General features: G+C 36.3%; 2 protein-coding genes across 4 annotated transcripts in view; one reads left to right on the top strand and one right to left on the bottom strand.

The window, feature by feature from the left end:
* Positions 1-18,687, top strand: part of FAM114A1 (family with sequence similarity 114 member A1) — a 34,925-nt gene extending 16,238 nt beyond the window's left edge. For 2 of the 3 annotated variants that reach the window (XM_071743728.1, XM_071743725.1), the window contains exons 7-14: positions 15-167; positions 2,385-2,508; positions 7,370-7,455; positions 8,532-8,714; positions 9,956-10,095; positions 11,367-11,439; positions 14,003-14,056; positions 15,565-18,687. In XM_071743728.1, coding sequence (XP_071599829.1) covers positions 15-167; positions 2,385-2,508; positions 7,370-7,455; positions 8,532-8,714; positions 9,956-10,095; positions 11,367-11,439; positions 14,003-14,056; positions 15,565-15,666 — 915 coding nt within the window. In that variant the 3' untranslated portion in view covers positions 15,667-18,687. The remainder of the gene's footprint in view (positions 1-14; positions 168-2,384; positions 2,509-7,369; positions 7,456-8,531; positions 8,715-9,955; positions 10,096-11,366; positions 11,440-14,002; positions 14,057-15,564) is intronic. The other variant, XM_071743727.1, reaches the window with a different exon arrangement.
* RPL9 (ribosomal protein L9) overlaps positions 1-19,820 on the bottom strand; it is a 388,416-nt gene that overhangs the window by 183,868 nt on the left and 184,728 nt on the right. The window lies entirely within an intron of this gene.

Genomic DNA, 19,820 nt, shown 5'->3' with positions numbered 1-19,820 from the left:
GTATGTTTTTGCAGCTGCTGCGAGAAGCTAAAGAAAAAGAGAAACAGAGGCGGGCCCAGCAAGTTACAGTTGAAAGAACAGCACATTATGGACTACTCTTTGATGAGTTCCAGGGTCTGTCTCATCTGGAAGCTCTGGAAATCCTGTCAAATGAAAGTGAAGCCCAGGTACCATGTGCAGACACTATGAATCAAAATGGTTGGTAAAAAATTTTTGTTCTGCAGGTACATGTGAAATGAACAGTAAGTGTTTCATCAACTTCAGAGAAGGATGAGTTGTTCCCATGGGCCAGTCCTTGGCTTCAGGAAATCAGTATCAATACACATAAATTTAACTCCAAGATTAACTCAAAACAAACAACTTCAAAACTGAAAGTTATTTTTTGTTAGGACCATATGTAGTATGCATTTTTCAGCTTGTGACACTATGCAGATGTCTTTCCATAATTTGCAAGGAGGTTGATGTCTTTTGGTGTTTTATCAGGCACCAATACTTATATTCAGGAATTCCAGACCTAAACCTAGAGTCTGGTGTATTAAAGTGAATTGAAGATTACTTACTAAATTTGTAAGTCTTCTTTATTTTGTTAGTTTTTTAAACTGACATAAAATTACCAAAAAATATTACTGGGAGCATGCAAATGCTCTGTGTCCCTCTGAAGAGCATGCTGAAGTTACTGAGGTGTATTTGATAATTATATTTTTTCATGTCAGCTATCAGTATTCCTCTGACAATACATAAGTAGAACTTTTGGAGTGAAACAATTTTCTGAATGAATTTCTTAAAATACATGTTTTCATCTTTTTTGTTTTAAAATTAGCACTTCTTGCCCCCTTGGTTATTTTTAATAAAAATAATCCCCTTTTTAATGTGTTATTTACTGACACAATTAAAAGCAGCTCATTTCAATAACAGCTAGGTACATACTGTCCATGTTGGTTTTTGTATTTGCAATTATGTCTAAATGCAAAATTCTAAGTTCAAAACCCACATGTAAGGTTCAAGGGTGTGCTTTTGCAAAAAAAAAAAAAAAATTAAACCACACAAAACAGGAAGGAGGTAAGTAGAAAACAACTTCAGGCTAATGGTATGTGTCAAGACTGTTTTTCTTTCACTGTTAAATACCACAAGATAAGGAAGAGTTGTGCAGCTTCTTACCATGAGGTTTCTGATGTGCTTCGTGTTATGTCCTAGACAGCCCCTGGTTTATAGGACTACGTTTTCCAACAGGATTGAAGGCAGCTGTCTGTGTAAATAAGTTGAATTCCCTAATACATGTTCCAAAAGACTAACAGAATGTGTCCCAATTACCAGAGACACACAAAACCCCCTCACTTACAGTACTGTAATCTTGAGACCTGTAATAACAGCCTAAAAGCCACACTTGGGTGGGCCAGATGAGGAGCATAAGAGAGACTGAAGGCATTGCTAATGTCCTTCTAATAGCAGGGATTTATAAACATTATAAAGCTTTTATTTAATAGGTTTTCATTAAAAAAAAAGTCCCAGATGATTCTATGAAATGGAAAAATGCTATAGAGAGGGCCAAAAATCCCTGGGTAGGCCTTTACAGCCTCAGCTGGGTCTGCAAACTTTATTTTGCATTTAACCCTGAGTATATGAGCTGTACACATCTTATGCCCTCCACATGTGAGGGACATAGGAAAACAATGTCTTCCCCAGTCTCTCACAAAGTCAGTCTGCATGTCTGTCTGGCAAACTTTAAAAGAAACCTTGAAACAGACCTGAAAGTGAAATTTTCCATCAGAGGGAGAGAAGGGATTTCTCTTGGCTTTACTAGGCAAAGTGCAGTCATGCCATTAACATCACACAACTGTAATGCAAACAGTGATTCAAAGAACCCATCCCTGTCTGGTGTGGCACCCTAATTAGATACTACAAGGCCTTGCAGATATCTGAGACATTCAAAGACCTGTCAATACATTTTTCACAACAGGTGGGCTGGCAATAATTTTGGTTGCATTTTGAAGGAGGGCAAACAGGCTTCATTTTCACACTCTTCCTGTGAGTGCTCAGACTAAGCATGAACTCTGCCATTGCTCTTTTTGCCTGCTGCTGTCTTCATACAAGCAACCCCAAAATGCTTATTACAGTTTGCAATTAAACCATAGATTTATAATTCATAATTAATGTTCTGGGAGATGGTAGAGACCTGATGATCTTGCAAGGCTGGTGTAAAATTTGTGATACTCAGCAAATTTTGTTGTTGAAAACTAAGAGTGTGTCCACATTAGAAGGCTGGGCACAAGATCTGAGCATAATGGAAATTTCCAGTTCTTGACTGATTTTCATATCACTATACATTAGCAATTTAAGAAATGCTCTGTATTGATTGGAAATGCTTACTGACCTTTCTTTTGCAGATTCAGTCATATTTAGCAACACTTGATGGAGAGCAGCTGGAGACTGTGAAAAATGATTTAATTGCTATAAAACATATTTTTGTTCCAAAGGAGTTAGATGAAGAAGTGGTGCAGGCACAGACAGGTAATTAGAAATACAAAGGTTTAACCATATGAATAATTGTTACTTCTGTGCAAAGTAATTTTTAAAAATTACAATCTAAACTATGGTTTCTGATGTCTTAATACTCTTCATAAGGTAGTCACTCAAATTAATACTCTGAAAGTTCTGGAAGCCGATAAGCACTTTTTGTTTAGCAACTTCATCATCACTTTGCACCCTCCTGTGCTAAATAGGGAAAAGATTTGAGTGCTAAAAAGGGATGTAAGAACCTGGAACTTTCTGAAGGAAAATTACTTTGAAAAATAGCTGCAAAGCTGCTTTTTGGTATTGCTTGGCAAGACATGGCCCATGGAGTGTGGGAAAGCAATTAAAATAGCAGAAGCATGCTGTCACTCTGACATAGTGCACAGCAATGAAGAGAGTGGGACCATAGCTCAGCTCAGAAAAGTTACAATAAAACAGGTGTGTGCTTTGGGTAGGGGCAAAGTAGGTGTCTTAAATAGGTCAGAAATTTTGGCATTCCCCAGAAGAGGCTGAGAACTGAAGGATAAGAAGTTAGCTTACAGCCACGGTAGTTCATGTCTCCAGGCCTATGAGATCCATACCCAACCTCTTCTAGCTAACAGAAACAATCCCCTTGACTTGTCTGAAGACTGGCTGATGCCATGGAGACATATTTTGTGTTTCAGAAACACAGAAATATAAAAAGATATTTCTTCCGTATCCTTTTGATCTTCTCAGGGATGCTTTGTCCAGAAAATCTGCATTTTGCAAGAGGACAAGGTATGATTTCTCTTGCCTTCAGAAAAGTTAGCAAAACAGTGTGAACATCCATGTGTTATAACTGGAAAGTCTTTTCCCCTCAGACTGCTGTTTCTAGCAGTGCTTACTCAGTGTGCCTGATGTCTCATGCAGGGAGCTTATTGTTTCTTCTTGGGGGAGACATTGAGTGTTCATGTAAAGTCTTAGTATGGTAGTAGGTTTTTTTCACACCTTGTTCCTTTGTGGAATTGTGAAAAATACAAGTCAAAAAAAGCATATTACCCACTTAAGGATTCATGTGATGCCTGTTGTTCCTTAATTTCTTTGGGAACTATTTGCTTGTTTGAAAACAGCCCCAATTAAAGTTCTCTTTCTTGCACAAAGTGATGCTTTCTCTGGTGGTCATAAGTTCTCTTTTTTCAGTGAAGCATATCTGCTGATCATGCTCCTTGAAACATTAACTGGCTGGAACCAAGGCAATGAGCACCTTAAAAAACAAACAAAAAAAAAGACCAAGTCAGGCTTTTTCCCCTGCAAAAGCAAACCACTAAGCACTGAAACATATCCTCCTCTCTGAGCAGCAGAAATAATAACCACACATGTGTTCTCTCCATCTTACCGATGAATGATTGTCACTTCAGGCTGCAGTTCAGAATTACTCACATCCCTCAGTGCAGTCAGGTTCAAGATTTATTAGTATATGAACTACAGATAAATTTCATTTATTAGTATTAAATTGGATACATTTTAATTCCACTGGAGGTCACCATAACAATAGGAAGGTTAACCACTTCTCTAAAGTAGCTTTCTGGTAGAGCTTTGGTTAGTCTCCTAACCTTGCACATGTGACCTTTGCTTCTCCCTTCAGCCCCTCACCTAGAATCTGGTGGACTTGCCAACACTGCATTGATAGTGCCCTCAACAATGTATAGTGCTTTGACATGTTCCTTCTGGGCAGAGTCCTAGTTTGGGTACCTTTCCCAGACACAAAAATGTGTGATCTTCATTAAAATCTTATCAGGGTGAATGAAGGCTCCTTATGAGCCCCCTGAGTCAGGGAAAACAGACCTTTTCCTGAATTTTGCATAGGATCTCAAGTATTTTTTTATTACATGCATTTACACAGCAAATATGTAAAAAGCTTAAGTGAATTCCATTAATAGGCCTTTACATGACAATTGTCTGCCATTTTTAGATTTAAAATATCCAGCACCTTTCCTTGTAGTCTTGTATGTGATTTGCATGTCTGTTTCCCCTCATGGAGTGGACTTCCACTGAACACTCTAATGTTTCATGGATCCTTTATTTTCCCAGTCTTCACAATAATTTAAGCTGAGTTCCAGTAACTCATTATTGACTATGCTTAGTATCTGGTCATATTTTACAAATAAGTTCAACTTTCAGGGAGGCTTCGATATGTATCCATCTGGGAGCACACTTGATCTTCTGGGGTCTAGGTTTGACTTGTTTGGGTTGTTTTTTCTTTAAACTGGAACTGTTTACCTGAAACTATTCCTTGGGAGCTTAAACATATTACTGTGGCATAGTTAATATTTACATTAATAAAATGTTCTGGTTTAATGTTACCAATAATCCTAAGCATGATTTGGCATCCAGCATAGATAAATTTAACAACAGTTTGGCTGATCAGGATTAAATGCATCTCGTGATTAAATGTGTTGCTGTGAAGAGAAGGCTTCGTTATCATTTGTGCTCTTAGCTCAAGCTAGTTAATACAACTAAGGTCCTGTTAAGCACATTAATAGGTTTACACTTATAAAATTAAGTCAGTAGACCATATGTTCTTTTTAATAGCATATTTTTTATACAGAATTATATATTTTTAGTTAAGCTGCTAATCCAGCAATAGGTAGCAGTCTCTGTATAGGAATTTTGCGTTTTAATCCTGCTTGCTAAACAGTTTAAAGCTACAACTAGTTTGCCTTCAGTAGGATTTTGATTTGTGATTCCTAGCTCAATAAAACTTAAGGGTTTTTTCTTTTATGTAAGGAAGCCACTCCCCTATAAAAGTAGAGGTTAACTAATGGTGTTTGAAAATTATATATCTTAGCTAGCCACTAAGCAATATTTGAAAATAATTACCACTTATTGCTAATTTGTTACCACTTTCTTGTCATCAAGGTAATATTATTTGTGTGGTGTCATTTGTCAATGCTTTATGTATTCAGAAAAAAAAGAAAAAAAGACTAGATGGGAGAAAGGCCAATACTTTTGCTTTCAAGGGATTGAAAAAGGTGGCTGCTTGTTTTACGTAAACTCAGGATCCCTTCTCATCCTAGACTCTCAGGATCTCATTAGATATATTATTGCTGCTTTTAGGTTCTGCAATAAACACTTTCAGTCCTTTAAAAGGAGAAATTACTGCAGTGATCTTTGGAGGACTGTTTTGTGAAAGAATTTGGGCTAGGCTCTGTTCTTGGCAACTTTGAACCTGGAATCTTAGGGGTTTTGTGTCTTTGCTTAACAGTCAGAGAGGTACAAAATCAATATGAAAAGAAAGAAAAGGAAGATATTTTCTGACACAAGTAGGAGAAAGACAAATGTATTCCCTTCTCTCTAATGTTTCCTCACACTTTGATTATGCACCCCTTTCATGTATTTTTCACTGCAGCTTTTTTGCTTTTCAGTTGTATGTGAAATAATGAGAGGAGAATATCTGAAAAAATAGCTTTACCTACATTTTGAAAAGCATTAACACCAAAAATTTCACATGTGAGGTTAAGGGAGATGGTAACCAAAGTGAGTATTGAATTGAATGTGCCCATTATTGACAGTTTTGGTAATTCTGCATTGAATCAGTGAACTCTTTCTCGGTTTCCAGCATGCTGCAGTTTATAAAACAATTTGGCATTGGTTTCAGAAAAAGTGAATTCAGTGTATCCAAGAGGTGCTGAAAATCCTATTGTCAAAATTTACTGATAAAGGCAGCAGTGAAATGAATGTCTTTGGCCTGCCAGAATACAATCTTCTTGACCTGTTGCCCTGGTGTTAAGAAAAAAGCTCAATCTCTTGGTCATTGCAGGTGAAGAGTTCTTCATCCTAAATACTGATTTTATTTTATATCACTAAAGATGGATGCTAGATTTACAATCAAGGGTGAAATGTCCTTTGCTCAAGGAGAGGATGATCTGAGTGTCAGGTTCCACCACCTTTCCACATGTTGCAAGGTACTGTGGACTGTAAACCATTCTAAAAAGTCCCTCACTGAAGATTAATGACCCCGTGCTTCTAAGGCCAGTACTGAAGATTTGCATAAAAATGGAAATTTTCATTACTGGGGGCTATATGGGAACTTCGACATTTTAGTGTCATCGGACTTTAAAGAATATATTTCGCACATTTCACCAGGAAATGTTAATGAAGATTCCAAACTCAGAAAGTCCAGATGAACAGAACCAATCAAAATACCAAATTTTAGGAACTTACAGCATGTTAGAAGATGGCAACTGCAAGTAATCAAAGGAATATATACAATAAAGATAAAGTACAAATCCTAGTGTTATTTATCTCTGCTTGCAAATCTTGTGAAATAAAAGTGCAGATTCTTTAAGGCTCATTACTCCAAAGCAGAACAGAAAACATTATTCACTTAAGCAAAGCTCAATCTCAAAACAGGAAGAAAACACCTCTTAGCTGCAGTTTGCAGACAGAGCAATAGGGAGAGCATGTTTTCCAGTGTATTTCCTCTGAAACTTACTTGTATCTGGTCCTTCTGCAGTTTTTATACCTTGGTTTGAAAGAATAGGTTAGTATGTCTTTGATTATTTTGTGGGTCATGTATTTTTATCAGGTCACTAGGGATCATGTTGCTTCTCCTCTTACCTGTTTTGTGAAACTTTGTGGAGTTTGGAAGGGGGTGGAAAGAGTAGTCAAAATGAAGTTGTGGAAGGGTAGCATATCTGGCTGTACAGGTATCTCTGTTGTTTACCCTCTGTTTGAGGGCACACACACACACACACCTTTCTTGTATTGCTGTCAGTGTTTTCAAGTGCTGGAGTACTTGGGGAAGGTGTTTGACAGGATGCATTTGATTGGGTAAGATTTTTTGTGATAACATCCTAACAAGAATTGGTTTGGTTTTGTTTTTTTTTTCTTCCAGCAGATATGGGAGAAGAGTTTGTCAGCATGCTGACCGAACTGCTGTTTGAATTGCACGTTGCTGCTACACCTGACAAACTTAATAAGGTTTGCAATTGTTAGTCAGCTTCCCTCTGTGTCTTGGACAAAGCCAAAGAGGGAGGGCTTTGTTCTGAAATCCAACACAAAGCTCAGTTCAGACAGTTCAGAAGGGAAAGTGCAGCAGGGTGGGACTAAAATGATGAGTATGGAAAAGCTTTTATAGAAGTGAGGTGAGTGAGGCAATACAGCTGCAGTGACTGCAGTGACCAGCTTGCACAATGGGCCATGGTGGAAAGCCTTGAACCTGTCTCAGCAGAACAGCAGAGCCAGTTTGGTTTTGCCCACTGGAAAAAAAACCTCAGGTTCAGAATTTTTTTCCTTGCTCATCATGTTTATTCTTTTGAGGGACTTCTCCAGAGCTTCTTAGCTAGAAGCAAAGTCTTGTGTTTATTCTAACTTCATCAGGCCCCTATAAATGTGTCTCATCTGTTGACTTTAGGGTCAGATGATTGCCTCTCTCTTAGCTACATATATAGACTGTGGATAACTAGCTTAGGCTGAAGTCTTAACATATTTTAATTTGAATGTATATTAAAAAGAGACATCATAAATTTTGTACTAACCGTAACAGTAGTCTGAAATTGTATAAAATTTCAAGGCTTTTCCACTTTGATCTACTTTCATGCCTGGAAAGGCAGCTGAAGATACAGTGATTTTTTATTTATTTTTCATTTAAGAATTTATTATATCTCTCTTACCTCTCCAATATTTTTAAATTTTATTTTCTTATGCCATCTTCTTATTTTTTTTATTTGGGAAAATTATTCCTCTGGAAATTCCTTTGAAAGATACCTTGTAAAGCTAAAATCTTAATAACTTCAATATTAATGCCAACTCTGTGTATTGGTTAGAAATATCACACCTGTAGAGAAATTATCCCTGGCTGATCCATCTTTATGGAGTCAGAAATAACTTCTTCCTACAGTTTCTTAAACACTTAACTAAATGCCAGGCAGAGGCTTGATACATTTAGATCTCTGAATGTAAAAAGGAAATGATTAAATATGTTGTTAATTAATGTTCAGGAACATAATTTGAACATAGTTGAACTGAACTTTGGGGTTCATTTTTTTATTTGGCAGGCTAGGAAAAAAGCTCATGAATGGCTGGAAGAAGCCACTCTTTCCACCCCAGTAGACACAGAAGAAAAGCTAAAAGAAAAACCTGGAGAACCTGATGAAGAAAAGATTAAGAAAGAAGAAAAGATTAAGAAGGAAGAAATTGACAGTGATAAAACTGAAGTAGATGAAAACAAAACTGTGGAGGTAAAAAAAGCTTTTGGAGGATAAGTTTCATTAAACAAATTGTCATACTTTGATAAGATTACTTCTTTATCTTTGTTGGTTTTATATTTTGTCCTTATTTTTTAAACTCATGGAAGTAAAAAGAAATACTAGTATACAACTATTCACTGTAGACTCAATAGGAAAATAACTTACAGAAATATTTTTACTTTTAGCCTATTCCCATAAATGTAGGAAATGTCAAATGTAGCAGGTCCTCTGCTTACTGCATTGGTTTTGGTTTTGTTTTTTTTTATAATCTGCGCTTCTGTGTTTATACATGTGAATACACAACACAGAATCAGCTGGAGGACTCTGTGGTCTAATGTCAACAGCACACTGAAAGTTGTATCTCAGTGTACTTTGGTGTCTCTATAACAATACATGGAAAAAATCCTCAGATTTTATTTGAGCTCTTAAACAGTTTAAATTACAGCAAGCAAAACAGACTCACAAGTGTTCATTCTCTTACGAAACATAGCTCTTAAGGCTAAAAGTATTGTGTCCATTTAGACAGTCCCTCATTGCTAAGTTTAAATGTGATTTAACATTTTACACCAAGTTACAACAATATTAAATGTGGTCGGTATCTTTGTCAAGATTTTTGAATGAATTCTAATTTAAAAAATACTTGTCATCTTTTCTTACAAAAAATAGTGTAAAGAAGGAGACACAGTTACACTGTATATGTTACAGATTTTTATGTGATTGCAGATTTTCAGCTGGAATCAGCTTGTGAAAGCCTTAATTCCATAATGCTGGGTAGAATTTTTTATCATTGCTGATTAAAGCCATGTTTTAAATTGGGATTATTATCCATTTCTACTCTAAAGTTTCAGCTGAGGGATGACTTGGTACTTTTGGCTCCATCTGAAATGGCTTGTTCTAGGAGAGATCTTTGTATTTGTTAGGACTAGGTTTAAAAGAGCTGCGTTAGAAAATCTGAGACCCTGACCTAGTTCCCATCCAAAGAAATGGTAGACTTGTTCTTACTGATATTTCAGGATGAGAATGAAGTGTGTATTTTTTAATCTGTGGATATTTCATTTTCCAGTATTGTTTGTGAGGATGACATTATGGCTTATAATACTTCTCTATGCATGTGGTGGTACTTCCAGTTGAGGCAGAGAGGTATCCTATGTTTCAAATTCTTTTAGATGTGTATATCTGTTGTTATATTTGGTTTGGGGGTTTTTGTTGATTTTTTTTTTTTTTAATTTAAGAAAATCTACATGCTGTCCATTGAAAGTCTGGCTGAGATAACTGCTCGCTGTATAGAACAGCTCCATAAAGTAGCAGAACTGATTCTGCATGGGCAGGAAGTGGAAAAAACAGCTCAAGATCAAGCAAAAGTACTGACTAAGTGAGTATTATTTTCTTCATGGTGAACATTTGACATTTGTTTAAAACTCATGATGTTCCATTCAACTTTTGTCACTTATAGTGACAAAAAAAAAAAAAAAAGTTATGTGGATTAACAAACAGAATTGGCTTTAGGGGACCTGGTGCTATATTTTCTATTGTAATTAAGTTACATAGTCTGCCTGTCATTTTTTGACAGGGCTAGCTTATGTATGTCTGCAAAATCATGACCTATTAATGGGCTGAAAGTTGATTTACCCCAGTATGTGAATTTCCATGTTAGTTTGGGTTGCATTTCTTGTTTCCTTTGCAAAAGACACTGTGCCAGCATAAATAGAATTTGCTTTGAGAATGTATAATGCAGTCTTATTATCTGCTGATAGAGTGTCATTGTTTAGTGTTTATCTGCCCAAAAATATACAAGAGCCAATCTGCCATTCTAAACAATAAGACCATATTGTCAGCATTTTTATAGTAAACCACACCAAAACATAAATAAATTGTAGAAGTCAGTCTATCTAGTGGGACACAAAATTCAGGTCTCAAGCTCTCTTTCATAATCTGTTCTACTGAGTTCAGTGGGTTTTGACATTAGTATGTAAGAACTTCAGTCCTAAGTAAGTGAAGTATTTAAGCACATGTTTATCCTTAAGAATGCTCATAGCAATCACAGACTCCATAGGACACTCCAGTCTAAAACAAAGTCCTGGAACAAGGAGGTTTCAGGTTTAGAGCTAAGGTGCACCCTGCAGGATGAGGTTCTACCTGGTGCACTTGGGAGTGTTTAGCAGAACAGTGAAAGACCTAGGAATAGAACCAGATCTCCTGTTTTAACCACAGGGGTACTTCCTCTTTTAGTACAGTGTAGATGTTTAATTGCTTACACAGGAAATTTCTCATTGTTGTCACTAAAGTTTGATATATTTCTAACAATATTTCTAGGAGTTGTGTTGCTGCAGTTATCTGGAAAACAACAGTTAAACCAGAAGCTTTTAATTTAAAAAAATGAAACATTGCCCTATCAGAAAAGACTTTTTTTGAGCCAATGTGATCATTTTGCTACTGTAGTCAGCAATGGATTTGTCAGTGAAGGAATATAAAAACTATATTATGAAGAGAATCTACCCCAAAATGTTTTAAAAGAAACAAAATTGCCATAAGAACATTCTTGGCTTCTAAGATGAAATTTATGCCTTGTACAGTCATAGGGTTTTTATCTGTTGGCAGGACAAGGATGTATTTTTATATTTCTCTCTCTCTTTTTAAAACCAGCTTAACAAGTGCCATGTGCAATGAAGTTTCAACTTTGACGAAGAAGTTTTCTGATTCTCTAACAGCAGCTGGGGTAAGATAACAGCATTTTCTGTAGCATTTGGGCTTTCTTAAACATAGTTCACTTCTTGAAACAGAAATTACTACTCTGTGTGGGTGGCTTTACATGAGAGACCAGCAAAGAGGGCACTTCTTTCCCCAGATAAAGAGCACAGAGCACTTTCACTTCAAATTCCCTGTTGCAGAGAAAATTTATAAGCCTCGGTAGATTGCATCGTGTCCCTTGCCTTGTAAAATATGTCTTCCTAGACACCATTTTCCATTTTTCCTGATGACCACTCAGCACTTCTTATCCTCTCATACTGGAAGGGACCCAGTCTTCTCCTACTCAGCCTATATCTTTTGAATGCCTTCATTAAGAAATAACACTTCCAGTACCTTAAAATGTTTTCACAAGCTGTCTTTGTAGCCTTTGCTAAATCCCATGGCCTAGGGCCACTGTGCTTTCAAAAGGTTTAAGAGATTAAAAAGTCTGTTTGGCTGTCTGTCTTAAAAAAACCAAACAAACCTCTGTCGTGTATCTCAAGATATTCCTCTTAGGAACAACCATTCATCTGTGAAAATCTTTGCTAGAAATAGTATCCTGCCTTTCAAGATGTTTCAAAGATGACTGACATCTGAGTATTCTAGCAGGATCCACAGGCAAAAACTGTGCTGTTGCTGAAAATACTCTGTAAACCTCAAAGAAGAGTAAAAGCTGGCTCTCCTGATTACTTCATGAAAACATGAATGTACATCAAAGGAAATTTCCCTAATTTTCCCACGAGCTATTCCAGCACGTCTCTGAGCAAGTGTTTTTTTTGAGTTATTTGTAGAAAATATGATGTATTAGGTTGCTTTTTTTTCCTGAATAATTAACATTCTTTTCCATTACTCTGGGAGAAGCTGCTTGTTTTGCATTTTGGTGCTGTATTCTAGCATATCTTTGTATGACACTCACAAGACATATAAAAATAAATTGCACGAGATACTAAGCTGGCCCAGGTTATAAAATTGGAAACTAAAGCTTTCGTAAGCTTTGTCTGAGGTTTTGTTCTTACCAACTGTGTACTCATTTTTTTGGATATATATGGTACACATAAAAAATAAGAGCACAGGGACATTTCCTACTGCCATAATAGTCTACAAGAGAGTTCTAGTAGGGCAGATCTTTATGTGCTGTCCCATTTCTGTAGGCTTTTGGAGGGAGATGCAGGTCTTCTGCTTATCATGATCAGTAGGAATATAAGAAGAACATATCACACAAGACTGTAGAAAATTTACATCTTCCTGCATGTCCCCATGGTTCAGTTTCCTTCTTAACCTGCCAACAGCATCTGGGTTCACAAACACATTCCAGCATACTGAAAAATGCATTAATTTGTGGGAAACTGAGGGATGGCTTAAAGCAGAAAATACTGTTCTTTCCAAACAGAATGCCATACCTGTACTTGTATCTGTGTAATTCAGACATCAGTTGTAGGGCTGGCTGTACACATGGTCCATGATGTTGGCAGTGCTTCTGAGTGAGCAGTAATGCAGAAGTAAAAAATATTAGCTTTGCTTGCAATGTAAAATTTCTTTCAAACTTTAACTTACTGAATCATAAAGTCAATGATTTTTATTTGTTACTGCTCTCTGTTCCACTTTAATGACAATCAACTAAACAGTGCAAGCTGTAATGGATTTTCCAGTAGCTAACAGTAAAATTGCTCTTTTCTCTAACTGTATTCCCTTTGTTGTCTTTTCCAGAAGAAAAATTAAAGTGTTTCGTATTTTTTAAAATCTGTAATATGAAAGCTACAGGATTTTAAGTGGACCTCTTTCAGTTAAATTAAATGATACTGTATTTTCTTCATTCTAATAAGGTCCACTGGTTGGTATTGGAAGAAAGCAACTCCTGATGGAGGTTAATGTCCTTCTGACAAACCACAATGCAAAGAGCAGAGAAAAATAAAAAAGGAAAGAACTTTTGCCATTTTAAAAAGCAGAAGAGCTGACCTATTCTGTTTTTCTAGGGTTTTGGTTTCTGTAGCCTCTGGTAATGTCACAATTCATTGTACCCATTTTTATTCCTACCTGGCAGTTGAGAAGAATGCCAAGCGTGCTGAGCTTTATGTACTGGCCAGCCTGTGCTGTCCAGCTCAACGTGTACTGCCTCCAATTCATTTCCACCTAATTTCAGATTTTCACTAAGATTCTAACAACTTTGTTATCTTTCTGACCTCTATTTCTTCTTCTAATTTCCTGGAAATCAGCTAAGAGATTCTAAGCTAAGAAATTCTAATGGACAGCCACTATCATCACATAAATTTCGTATCCGTAGGAAACCAGGCAGTTTGAAATTCTGTGGTACATGAATTAATGAAAAAATAAAACCCTGGGCCCATCTTAGTTCATCTTAGTACTCAGTGATAGAAATACGTAGGGTCTACTGAAGTGTGTATGAAATGTGGACACAGTTATCAGGGATACTGGAATGAAGTCTGAATAAGAATCAAGGTGAAGCAGTTCATAAAACTGCTTTTCAGATATCAATATATTTCTGTTGAATGTATTTCTTATCCTGAAATTTCATTTCATTTTCTGCTTTACAGAGCAGTATGAAGGCAGAGGTTCTTAACCCCATAATTGACAGTGTGCAATTAGAGGTAAGACTTTACTTTTTTCACATCAGGAAAATTATTTTGAAATGAAACAGCCACATTTATCTCTGAAGAAAGAACTGTATAACAAGTAATGACAGTATCTTTTCCTGTCAGCTTATAAACCTCATGGTTTTGTGTTCAGCCTCTCCCACAGTTGCATTAGCTGATTCTTAAGAACTGAATGACTGAAGTGATACTGGCCAGCTCTTAAATTCTGCTGCTGTTTTGGTCAGACAATTTGCAGTGTGCTGTTTAGCACTTTTTACCCTCTTTGCAGGCTGCTTAGGATAACTATTCTTACTGTTCCATTACCTACTTCAAATCTTGCAAAATATTTCTTATTCACAGATAGTTTCAGACTATGCTTTTCTTTAAAATTTGAGTTTCGGGGATGTTACAGTGTTTTTCCATCCACATTTCTGCAGAGTCATAGTCTATCAGGCCCTTGGTCAGTGCATAGATAACCATGTGTCAGAAATTGCCAAAATGTTCAAGAGTGATTTATTAGACATCATGATCTATGAGTGACTTCTTCTATAGGGCACCATGAGATATTTTTAATTGGAAGAGTACAGTGAGTAAAATGTGTCTCAGTTTTACTAAGGAGAAAAAAGGTCAAGAAGGAGTAATATGCTGCAAAGTACTAAAGTGTGTACTATCTGCAGCCCAAGTTATTTGAACCCTGATGATTAGTTCACAGCTCTTTAAATGCAAATAAACATGTAATAGTGACTACAAATTGTCATTCTTTGTGCAGTAGCTGCTGTTCCTTAAAATGAGGAAAACAGTGGTTTAGAATAAGCAATTTTACACTCAATTAACAAAACCTTTAAGGAAAATCATGACAAGTTGAGTAGAGCTGTAGTAAAGATTGCTAAATGGTTTCTTCTGTTATAGTGTAAATTCGCTGTTGTAGCTGATATATCTTTCTGTACTCCAAGAACTGCTAAATCTGAGAATGTCCAGAATTGTGGAATATCATGTTTTATATCTCTTAACTCTCATATTTGTGTACAATTATGTATTAATGCAGCCCGGGCTGATGGAATATTTCAAGCTGCTGTACTGTTTATTAAAAGAAATTCCAAAAATGTGTTAGAACCATTATAATAATTCACTATCAGTGATACTTCTCCCACCTACAGGAAATTCAAAATTTGTTTGCTGTTGATGGAGACACTAGCTGGTTTGTGTTTAAAAAGTCAGATCTGCTTCTGAGCACTGTGGCAATTTATTCTGCTCACATTACAAACAGAACTCTCTGAGAGTTCAAGCTGAGGGGAAATCAGATTTTTACATAGTGATTCAGGCTATGCTTATCAGCTGTAAACTGTTGTAACTTCCCATTTTTGTTATCTCCAGATTCTGAAATATTGTGAGAATACATATGCTAATACAGCATGCTGCAGATGTGGGGGAAAAAAAAAAAAGTTGTTTATTTTAGATGTACAATGTAAATCCTTAAATACATGACAGCTATACTGATGAATCATATTTTCTCTTCCCATTAGGGTTGCAACAGTACTACATATATTCAGGATGCTTTCCAGCTATTGCTTCCAGTTCTGCAGATTTCACATATCCAGACCAGTTGTTTGAAAGCACCAGAGTGACAGTTTCCCAGCAGTTGCCACCACGGGGCTGAACAGAAGCCAGGGATGCAATGTTTTTAATGTAGATAGAGGAGATGCTGAGAGATGAGAGCTGTCTGGCCACTTAGAGTCCTTTGAAGACACTAAACACAGTTTTGCACATACAATGTTGGACAACATTTTAAAGCTCTTTTGGACTTTTAGACTTCAGAAGTAGTAAAGTGAGTAATTTCTTTTCCATTAGAGTATATCCTTTACATTAATTTAACCTCAAGTTTACTGATATTAGCATTGACTTAAATATGGATTCTAAACGTTGACCCCTTCAGTTGGAGACAAGATGTGAAGCAAATTAGAACGTAAAGTTTTTAAAAACATTTCACCCCAAATGACCATGTCTATTGTTTGCATCATAACTGTCAGTTAAGAATATAAATTTCAAAAGTTGGTTTCAGTACTTAATTTTAGCCAACATGAACAAATTATTGTAGTATTCTGCTTGTTAAATATTATTTACAGTAGCAAATATTAACATAATAATAATAATCTGTACCTATTACATAACACTTTGTGTTGGAAGAGTTGTACAGTAATAAGCACTAATTTTGCTAGATTAAAGTCATGGATGGTATGCATACAGAATTATATCCAAAAGAAATTTTCTGAGCCAGTTCAGAGTATGGGTAAAGCTCTATATTTGCTGACCCTTAATTTTATATTCATTTATGTCTAGTTTTAATTCCAGTGGCTGAACAACATTGGAGGCCAAAGTAATATTTTTTAATATGCAAGGAATAGAAAATTTCACTTTCGTTGGGCAATTGGAAAACCCCCAAAATAATCTTCTCTTATGTGTGTTACTGAGTTAGCATTTTGGGGCTTAATTTGGGCTTTAAACATTATGAACCTTTTTGTCAAATGGAGTTACTCATAGTGATAATTCAGAAATACAGGTTTTGTATGTGGAAAAGAAGTTGTGAAAAGAAGTTATGAGACAACTGCTTTGGGTGGGAAGATCATACATCAAAGCAATCACCTTTTCTCTGAGGCAGTAGCTATAACTGAGCAGCAGGAGTGACACTGCATAATAACATCATCAACCATGATGTTTTTTCCATATCCTTAGCTTAAAATCCTGAGCTATGAACCTCAGGGTTTGTTTAGGCTATTTTACCTCATAGGCAGGAAGAACCTTCCAGTATTTTATGTGGCCTGTTCTCCTGGATTTTCATTGTGTATTGCATTTCTTTCAGCTATTTTGTATTTTTTTCCTCTTGATAGACTCATGAATTTTATTTAAATGCTTTTTTAATTGTAGTTATCATCGGAATATGTTTAATTCTAGAAGCACAGTTCACGCATCATAAAATTAATGAAATAGAGCAGGAGGACGTACCATCCTGAATGAGAGACCATGTGTCAGCTTTGCACAGGGGAATGTTTGTGAGTCCAAATAATACAGGACAGAAAGGTTTGTTTGTATCTTCCACCATCGTGGTCTCTGTTCTACTTTCACATGCATTGTGACTTTTCCATCTTTTTTATTTAGAGGTGAAATTTTCACTATCCCTAAAATGAGGTCTGTTACACAAAATCAGTTTTATGCCACTTAGTAATTTGACAGATTTGAGGTATCTTGTATAGTCTTCTAATCCACTTGCACAGAATGTAACCTAAACCTTAGAGCAATGTGAACAAAACCAGGAAACCCCTTTGGCAGATGAAGAGGCAAACAAGGCTTGACACTCATTGGTATTTATGCCATTTTGAAGGGCTGACATTACTGCCACACGAGAGACAGAGGCACAGGCCAAAATGTGACTGGTAGGCAGGCTCACTAGCCCAAAGGTACAATACAGCTCCCACCAACCTTTCTGTCAGTGGTGTATCTTTATGTTATAAAATAATGTTTAATTGATGCAAAATAATGCATCATACCCAGTGCTTCTCTGGCTTCTACACTTAAAAGGGGAATAAACATACCCTTCCTAGCAGTCTTCTCTAGCTGCTGCAGGAGACACACACTGGTACACACTTGACCAGGGATCATTCGTGTGTACACACTTGGCCCAGAAGAACAGTTCCTCAGTGCAGATCACTGAGGACTATGTACTCACTTAATACACTTCATCTTAAGTGATTTTAAGTTTTAAAGATCTGGACATCAGGAAAACCATTCAGTAGCTCTTAAAAAGGCATTTTTGTTTAAAGCATTTTTTTGTCTGTTGTTCTGTTCTGGCAAACACAATATAATACCTGGTTAAAAGCTTGTTTATTTTTCAAATGAAGACCTACCTGCAAGAAAAGTGTCAGTGTTTTCACGTATTAATCAGTATATCCTGGATTTATTTTTACTTTGATTTCATCAAGAAGCCTTTTTGTCTATGTCGGAGTAGAGCTTTGCATCAGGTATCTGTAAACATGGTGTTATTGCCATAGTCACAGAACATAGCAATTTCACATTGTTCCTATGCTGAGACAATGTTTTCAGGCACAAATTAATTAATTTACTTTTTCATATGGATCTTTCTTTTTTTCTTTGAAATGCAGTGCAGAATATATAGTGTTGAACCTGACAGAAAGGTGTGTTGACCAACAGTGGTGCCTTTTAGCAGCAGCTGAACAATACAGCATTAGTTGCCTCAGGGGATAATGTGTTCATTGAAGGCATTCTTAAGGCAAAGATTGCTTGTCTGGAGATATTCCTTATTAGTGGTTTCACTGTTTTGTTTAAATTATGTATGTATTGAATAAAGTACTTTACCCTAAAGAAAAGAAAGAATAAAAAATAATGTGTGGGCTTAAAGTATTTAAATCCCTACAATGTAGGAAGGGAAACAGGGCAGAATATGAGCATAGAGATACTGCATCTGGTCTCAGATGCAATCATCTTGTCCTAGGAAAACTGAATGTAGTATCTTTAAATCAATTTCAGGTAAATAATATTTCAGTAGAAAAATGCTGTATGGATGTAACAAGAATATTTTGCTTATACTGGTTTGTGTTTTTTCATCAGTCAAATAAATCATTTGAGATACTGAACTGAGACAGTATACTAGAAAAGAATGTTTTGAAGAATAATGTGATGGGAGGATGCACTCTGTGAAGTCTTTCACTTTTGGATTTTGTGATTTACCTTTGGATGATGAGTTTGATCTTACTGACAAAAACAGACACTGCCTCAAACTTCTAAGGGAGACGGTTCTTCCTTTCATCACCACCTTTTTCCAGGTCAGTGCACTAAGTGTGCCTTGGCACTTGTCAAACTGCTAGGTTTTAAGTACTTATTTAAAAAATAACCTAGATTGTGAAAATTACCTGTTCACTTCAGCAGATCTGTTTTTCATGACATTCAATTCACTTATGAACACACCTTTTTCTGCAGACACAAAGGAGGCAGGATTTTGCACCCACTGAATTGAGAAATTTATCAAGATTAAACTTAAAACAGTGTCTGCATACCTACAGCCTGGCAGATGATCCACTGTTACAGGTCATCACTGAAGGGTGAGCTAGAATAAACCATTAGACAAGTTATTTGCTGTACTCATATATTACAGCTATATGCCTTTTTTTTTTTTTAGTTGTTTTTTTTTGGCAAAAAAACCAAAGCAAGCTGTAAGATGTTTGCTGCTTTTCAGGGTATAGTCTATTCATGTGTAAACATCTCTTCCCCATGATTTGCTCCTACACTCCAGCATCCATTGCCTGAGACAGCTGAACAAAAGAACTGTCTCTTCCACTTTTTTCATGCTGCTTACATCACCCACTGCAGCCATTAATGTGTTCCTCTTAACGGTACCTCAGTCGTATAATACAAAATCACAACCATTGCAATTTGAGATGCTTTTTAATTATGTTTCCAGTGTCACCCATCAGTCAGGATTCAAAACAACTTTAATGAGTCTGAAATGCCACATTATTTTGAGTGACAAATACAGATTTTCACCTTTTTTCAGTGAAAGGAAGTGCATTTTATCATACGGGCAGTCACCCGGCTCATAGGATTATCTTTGAGGCATTCCACTTCTATTTCAAATGACAGCCCTGTCCTTTCTTTTAGTCTCAAAAGAATATAAGGAATGGAAAAGGACTTTCCTGGGTTCCTCTTAAAACCATCTCAGAGCAAGGCTGAACGTGACACCATCAGCCAGTCTGACCTACTTTGAAATTCT

This window comes from Heliangelus exortis, chromosome 4 (assembly GCF_036169615.1).
Source record: "Heliangelus exortis chromosome 4, bHelExo1.hap1, whole genome shotgun sequence".
NCBI lineage: Eukaryota > Metazoa > Chordata > Aves > Apodiformes > Trochilidae > Heliangelus > Heliangelus exortis.
This window is presented reverse-complemented; position numbering and strand designations above follow the sequence as displayed.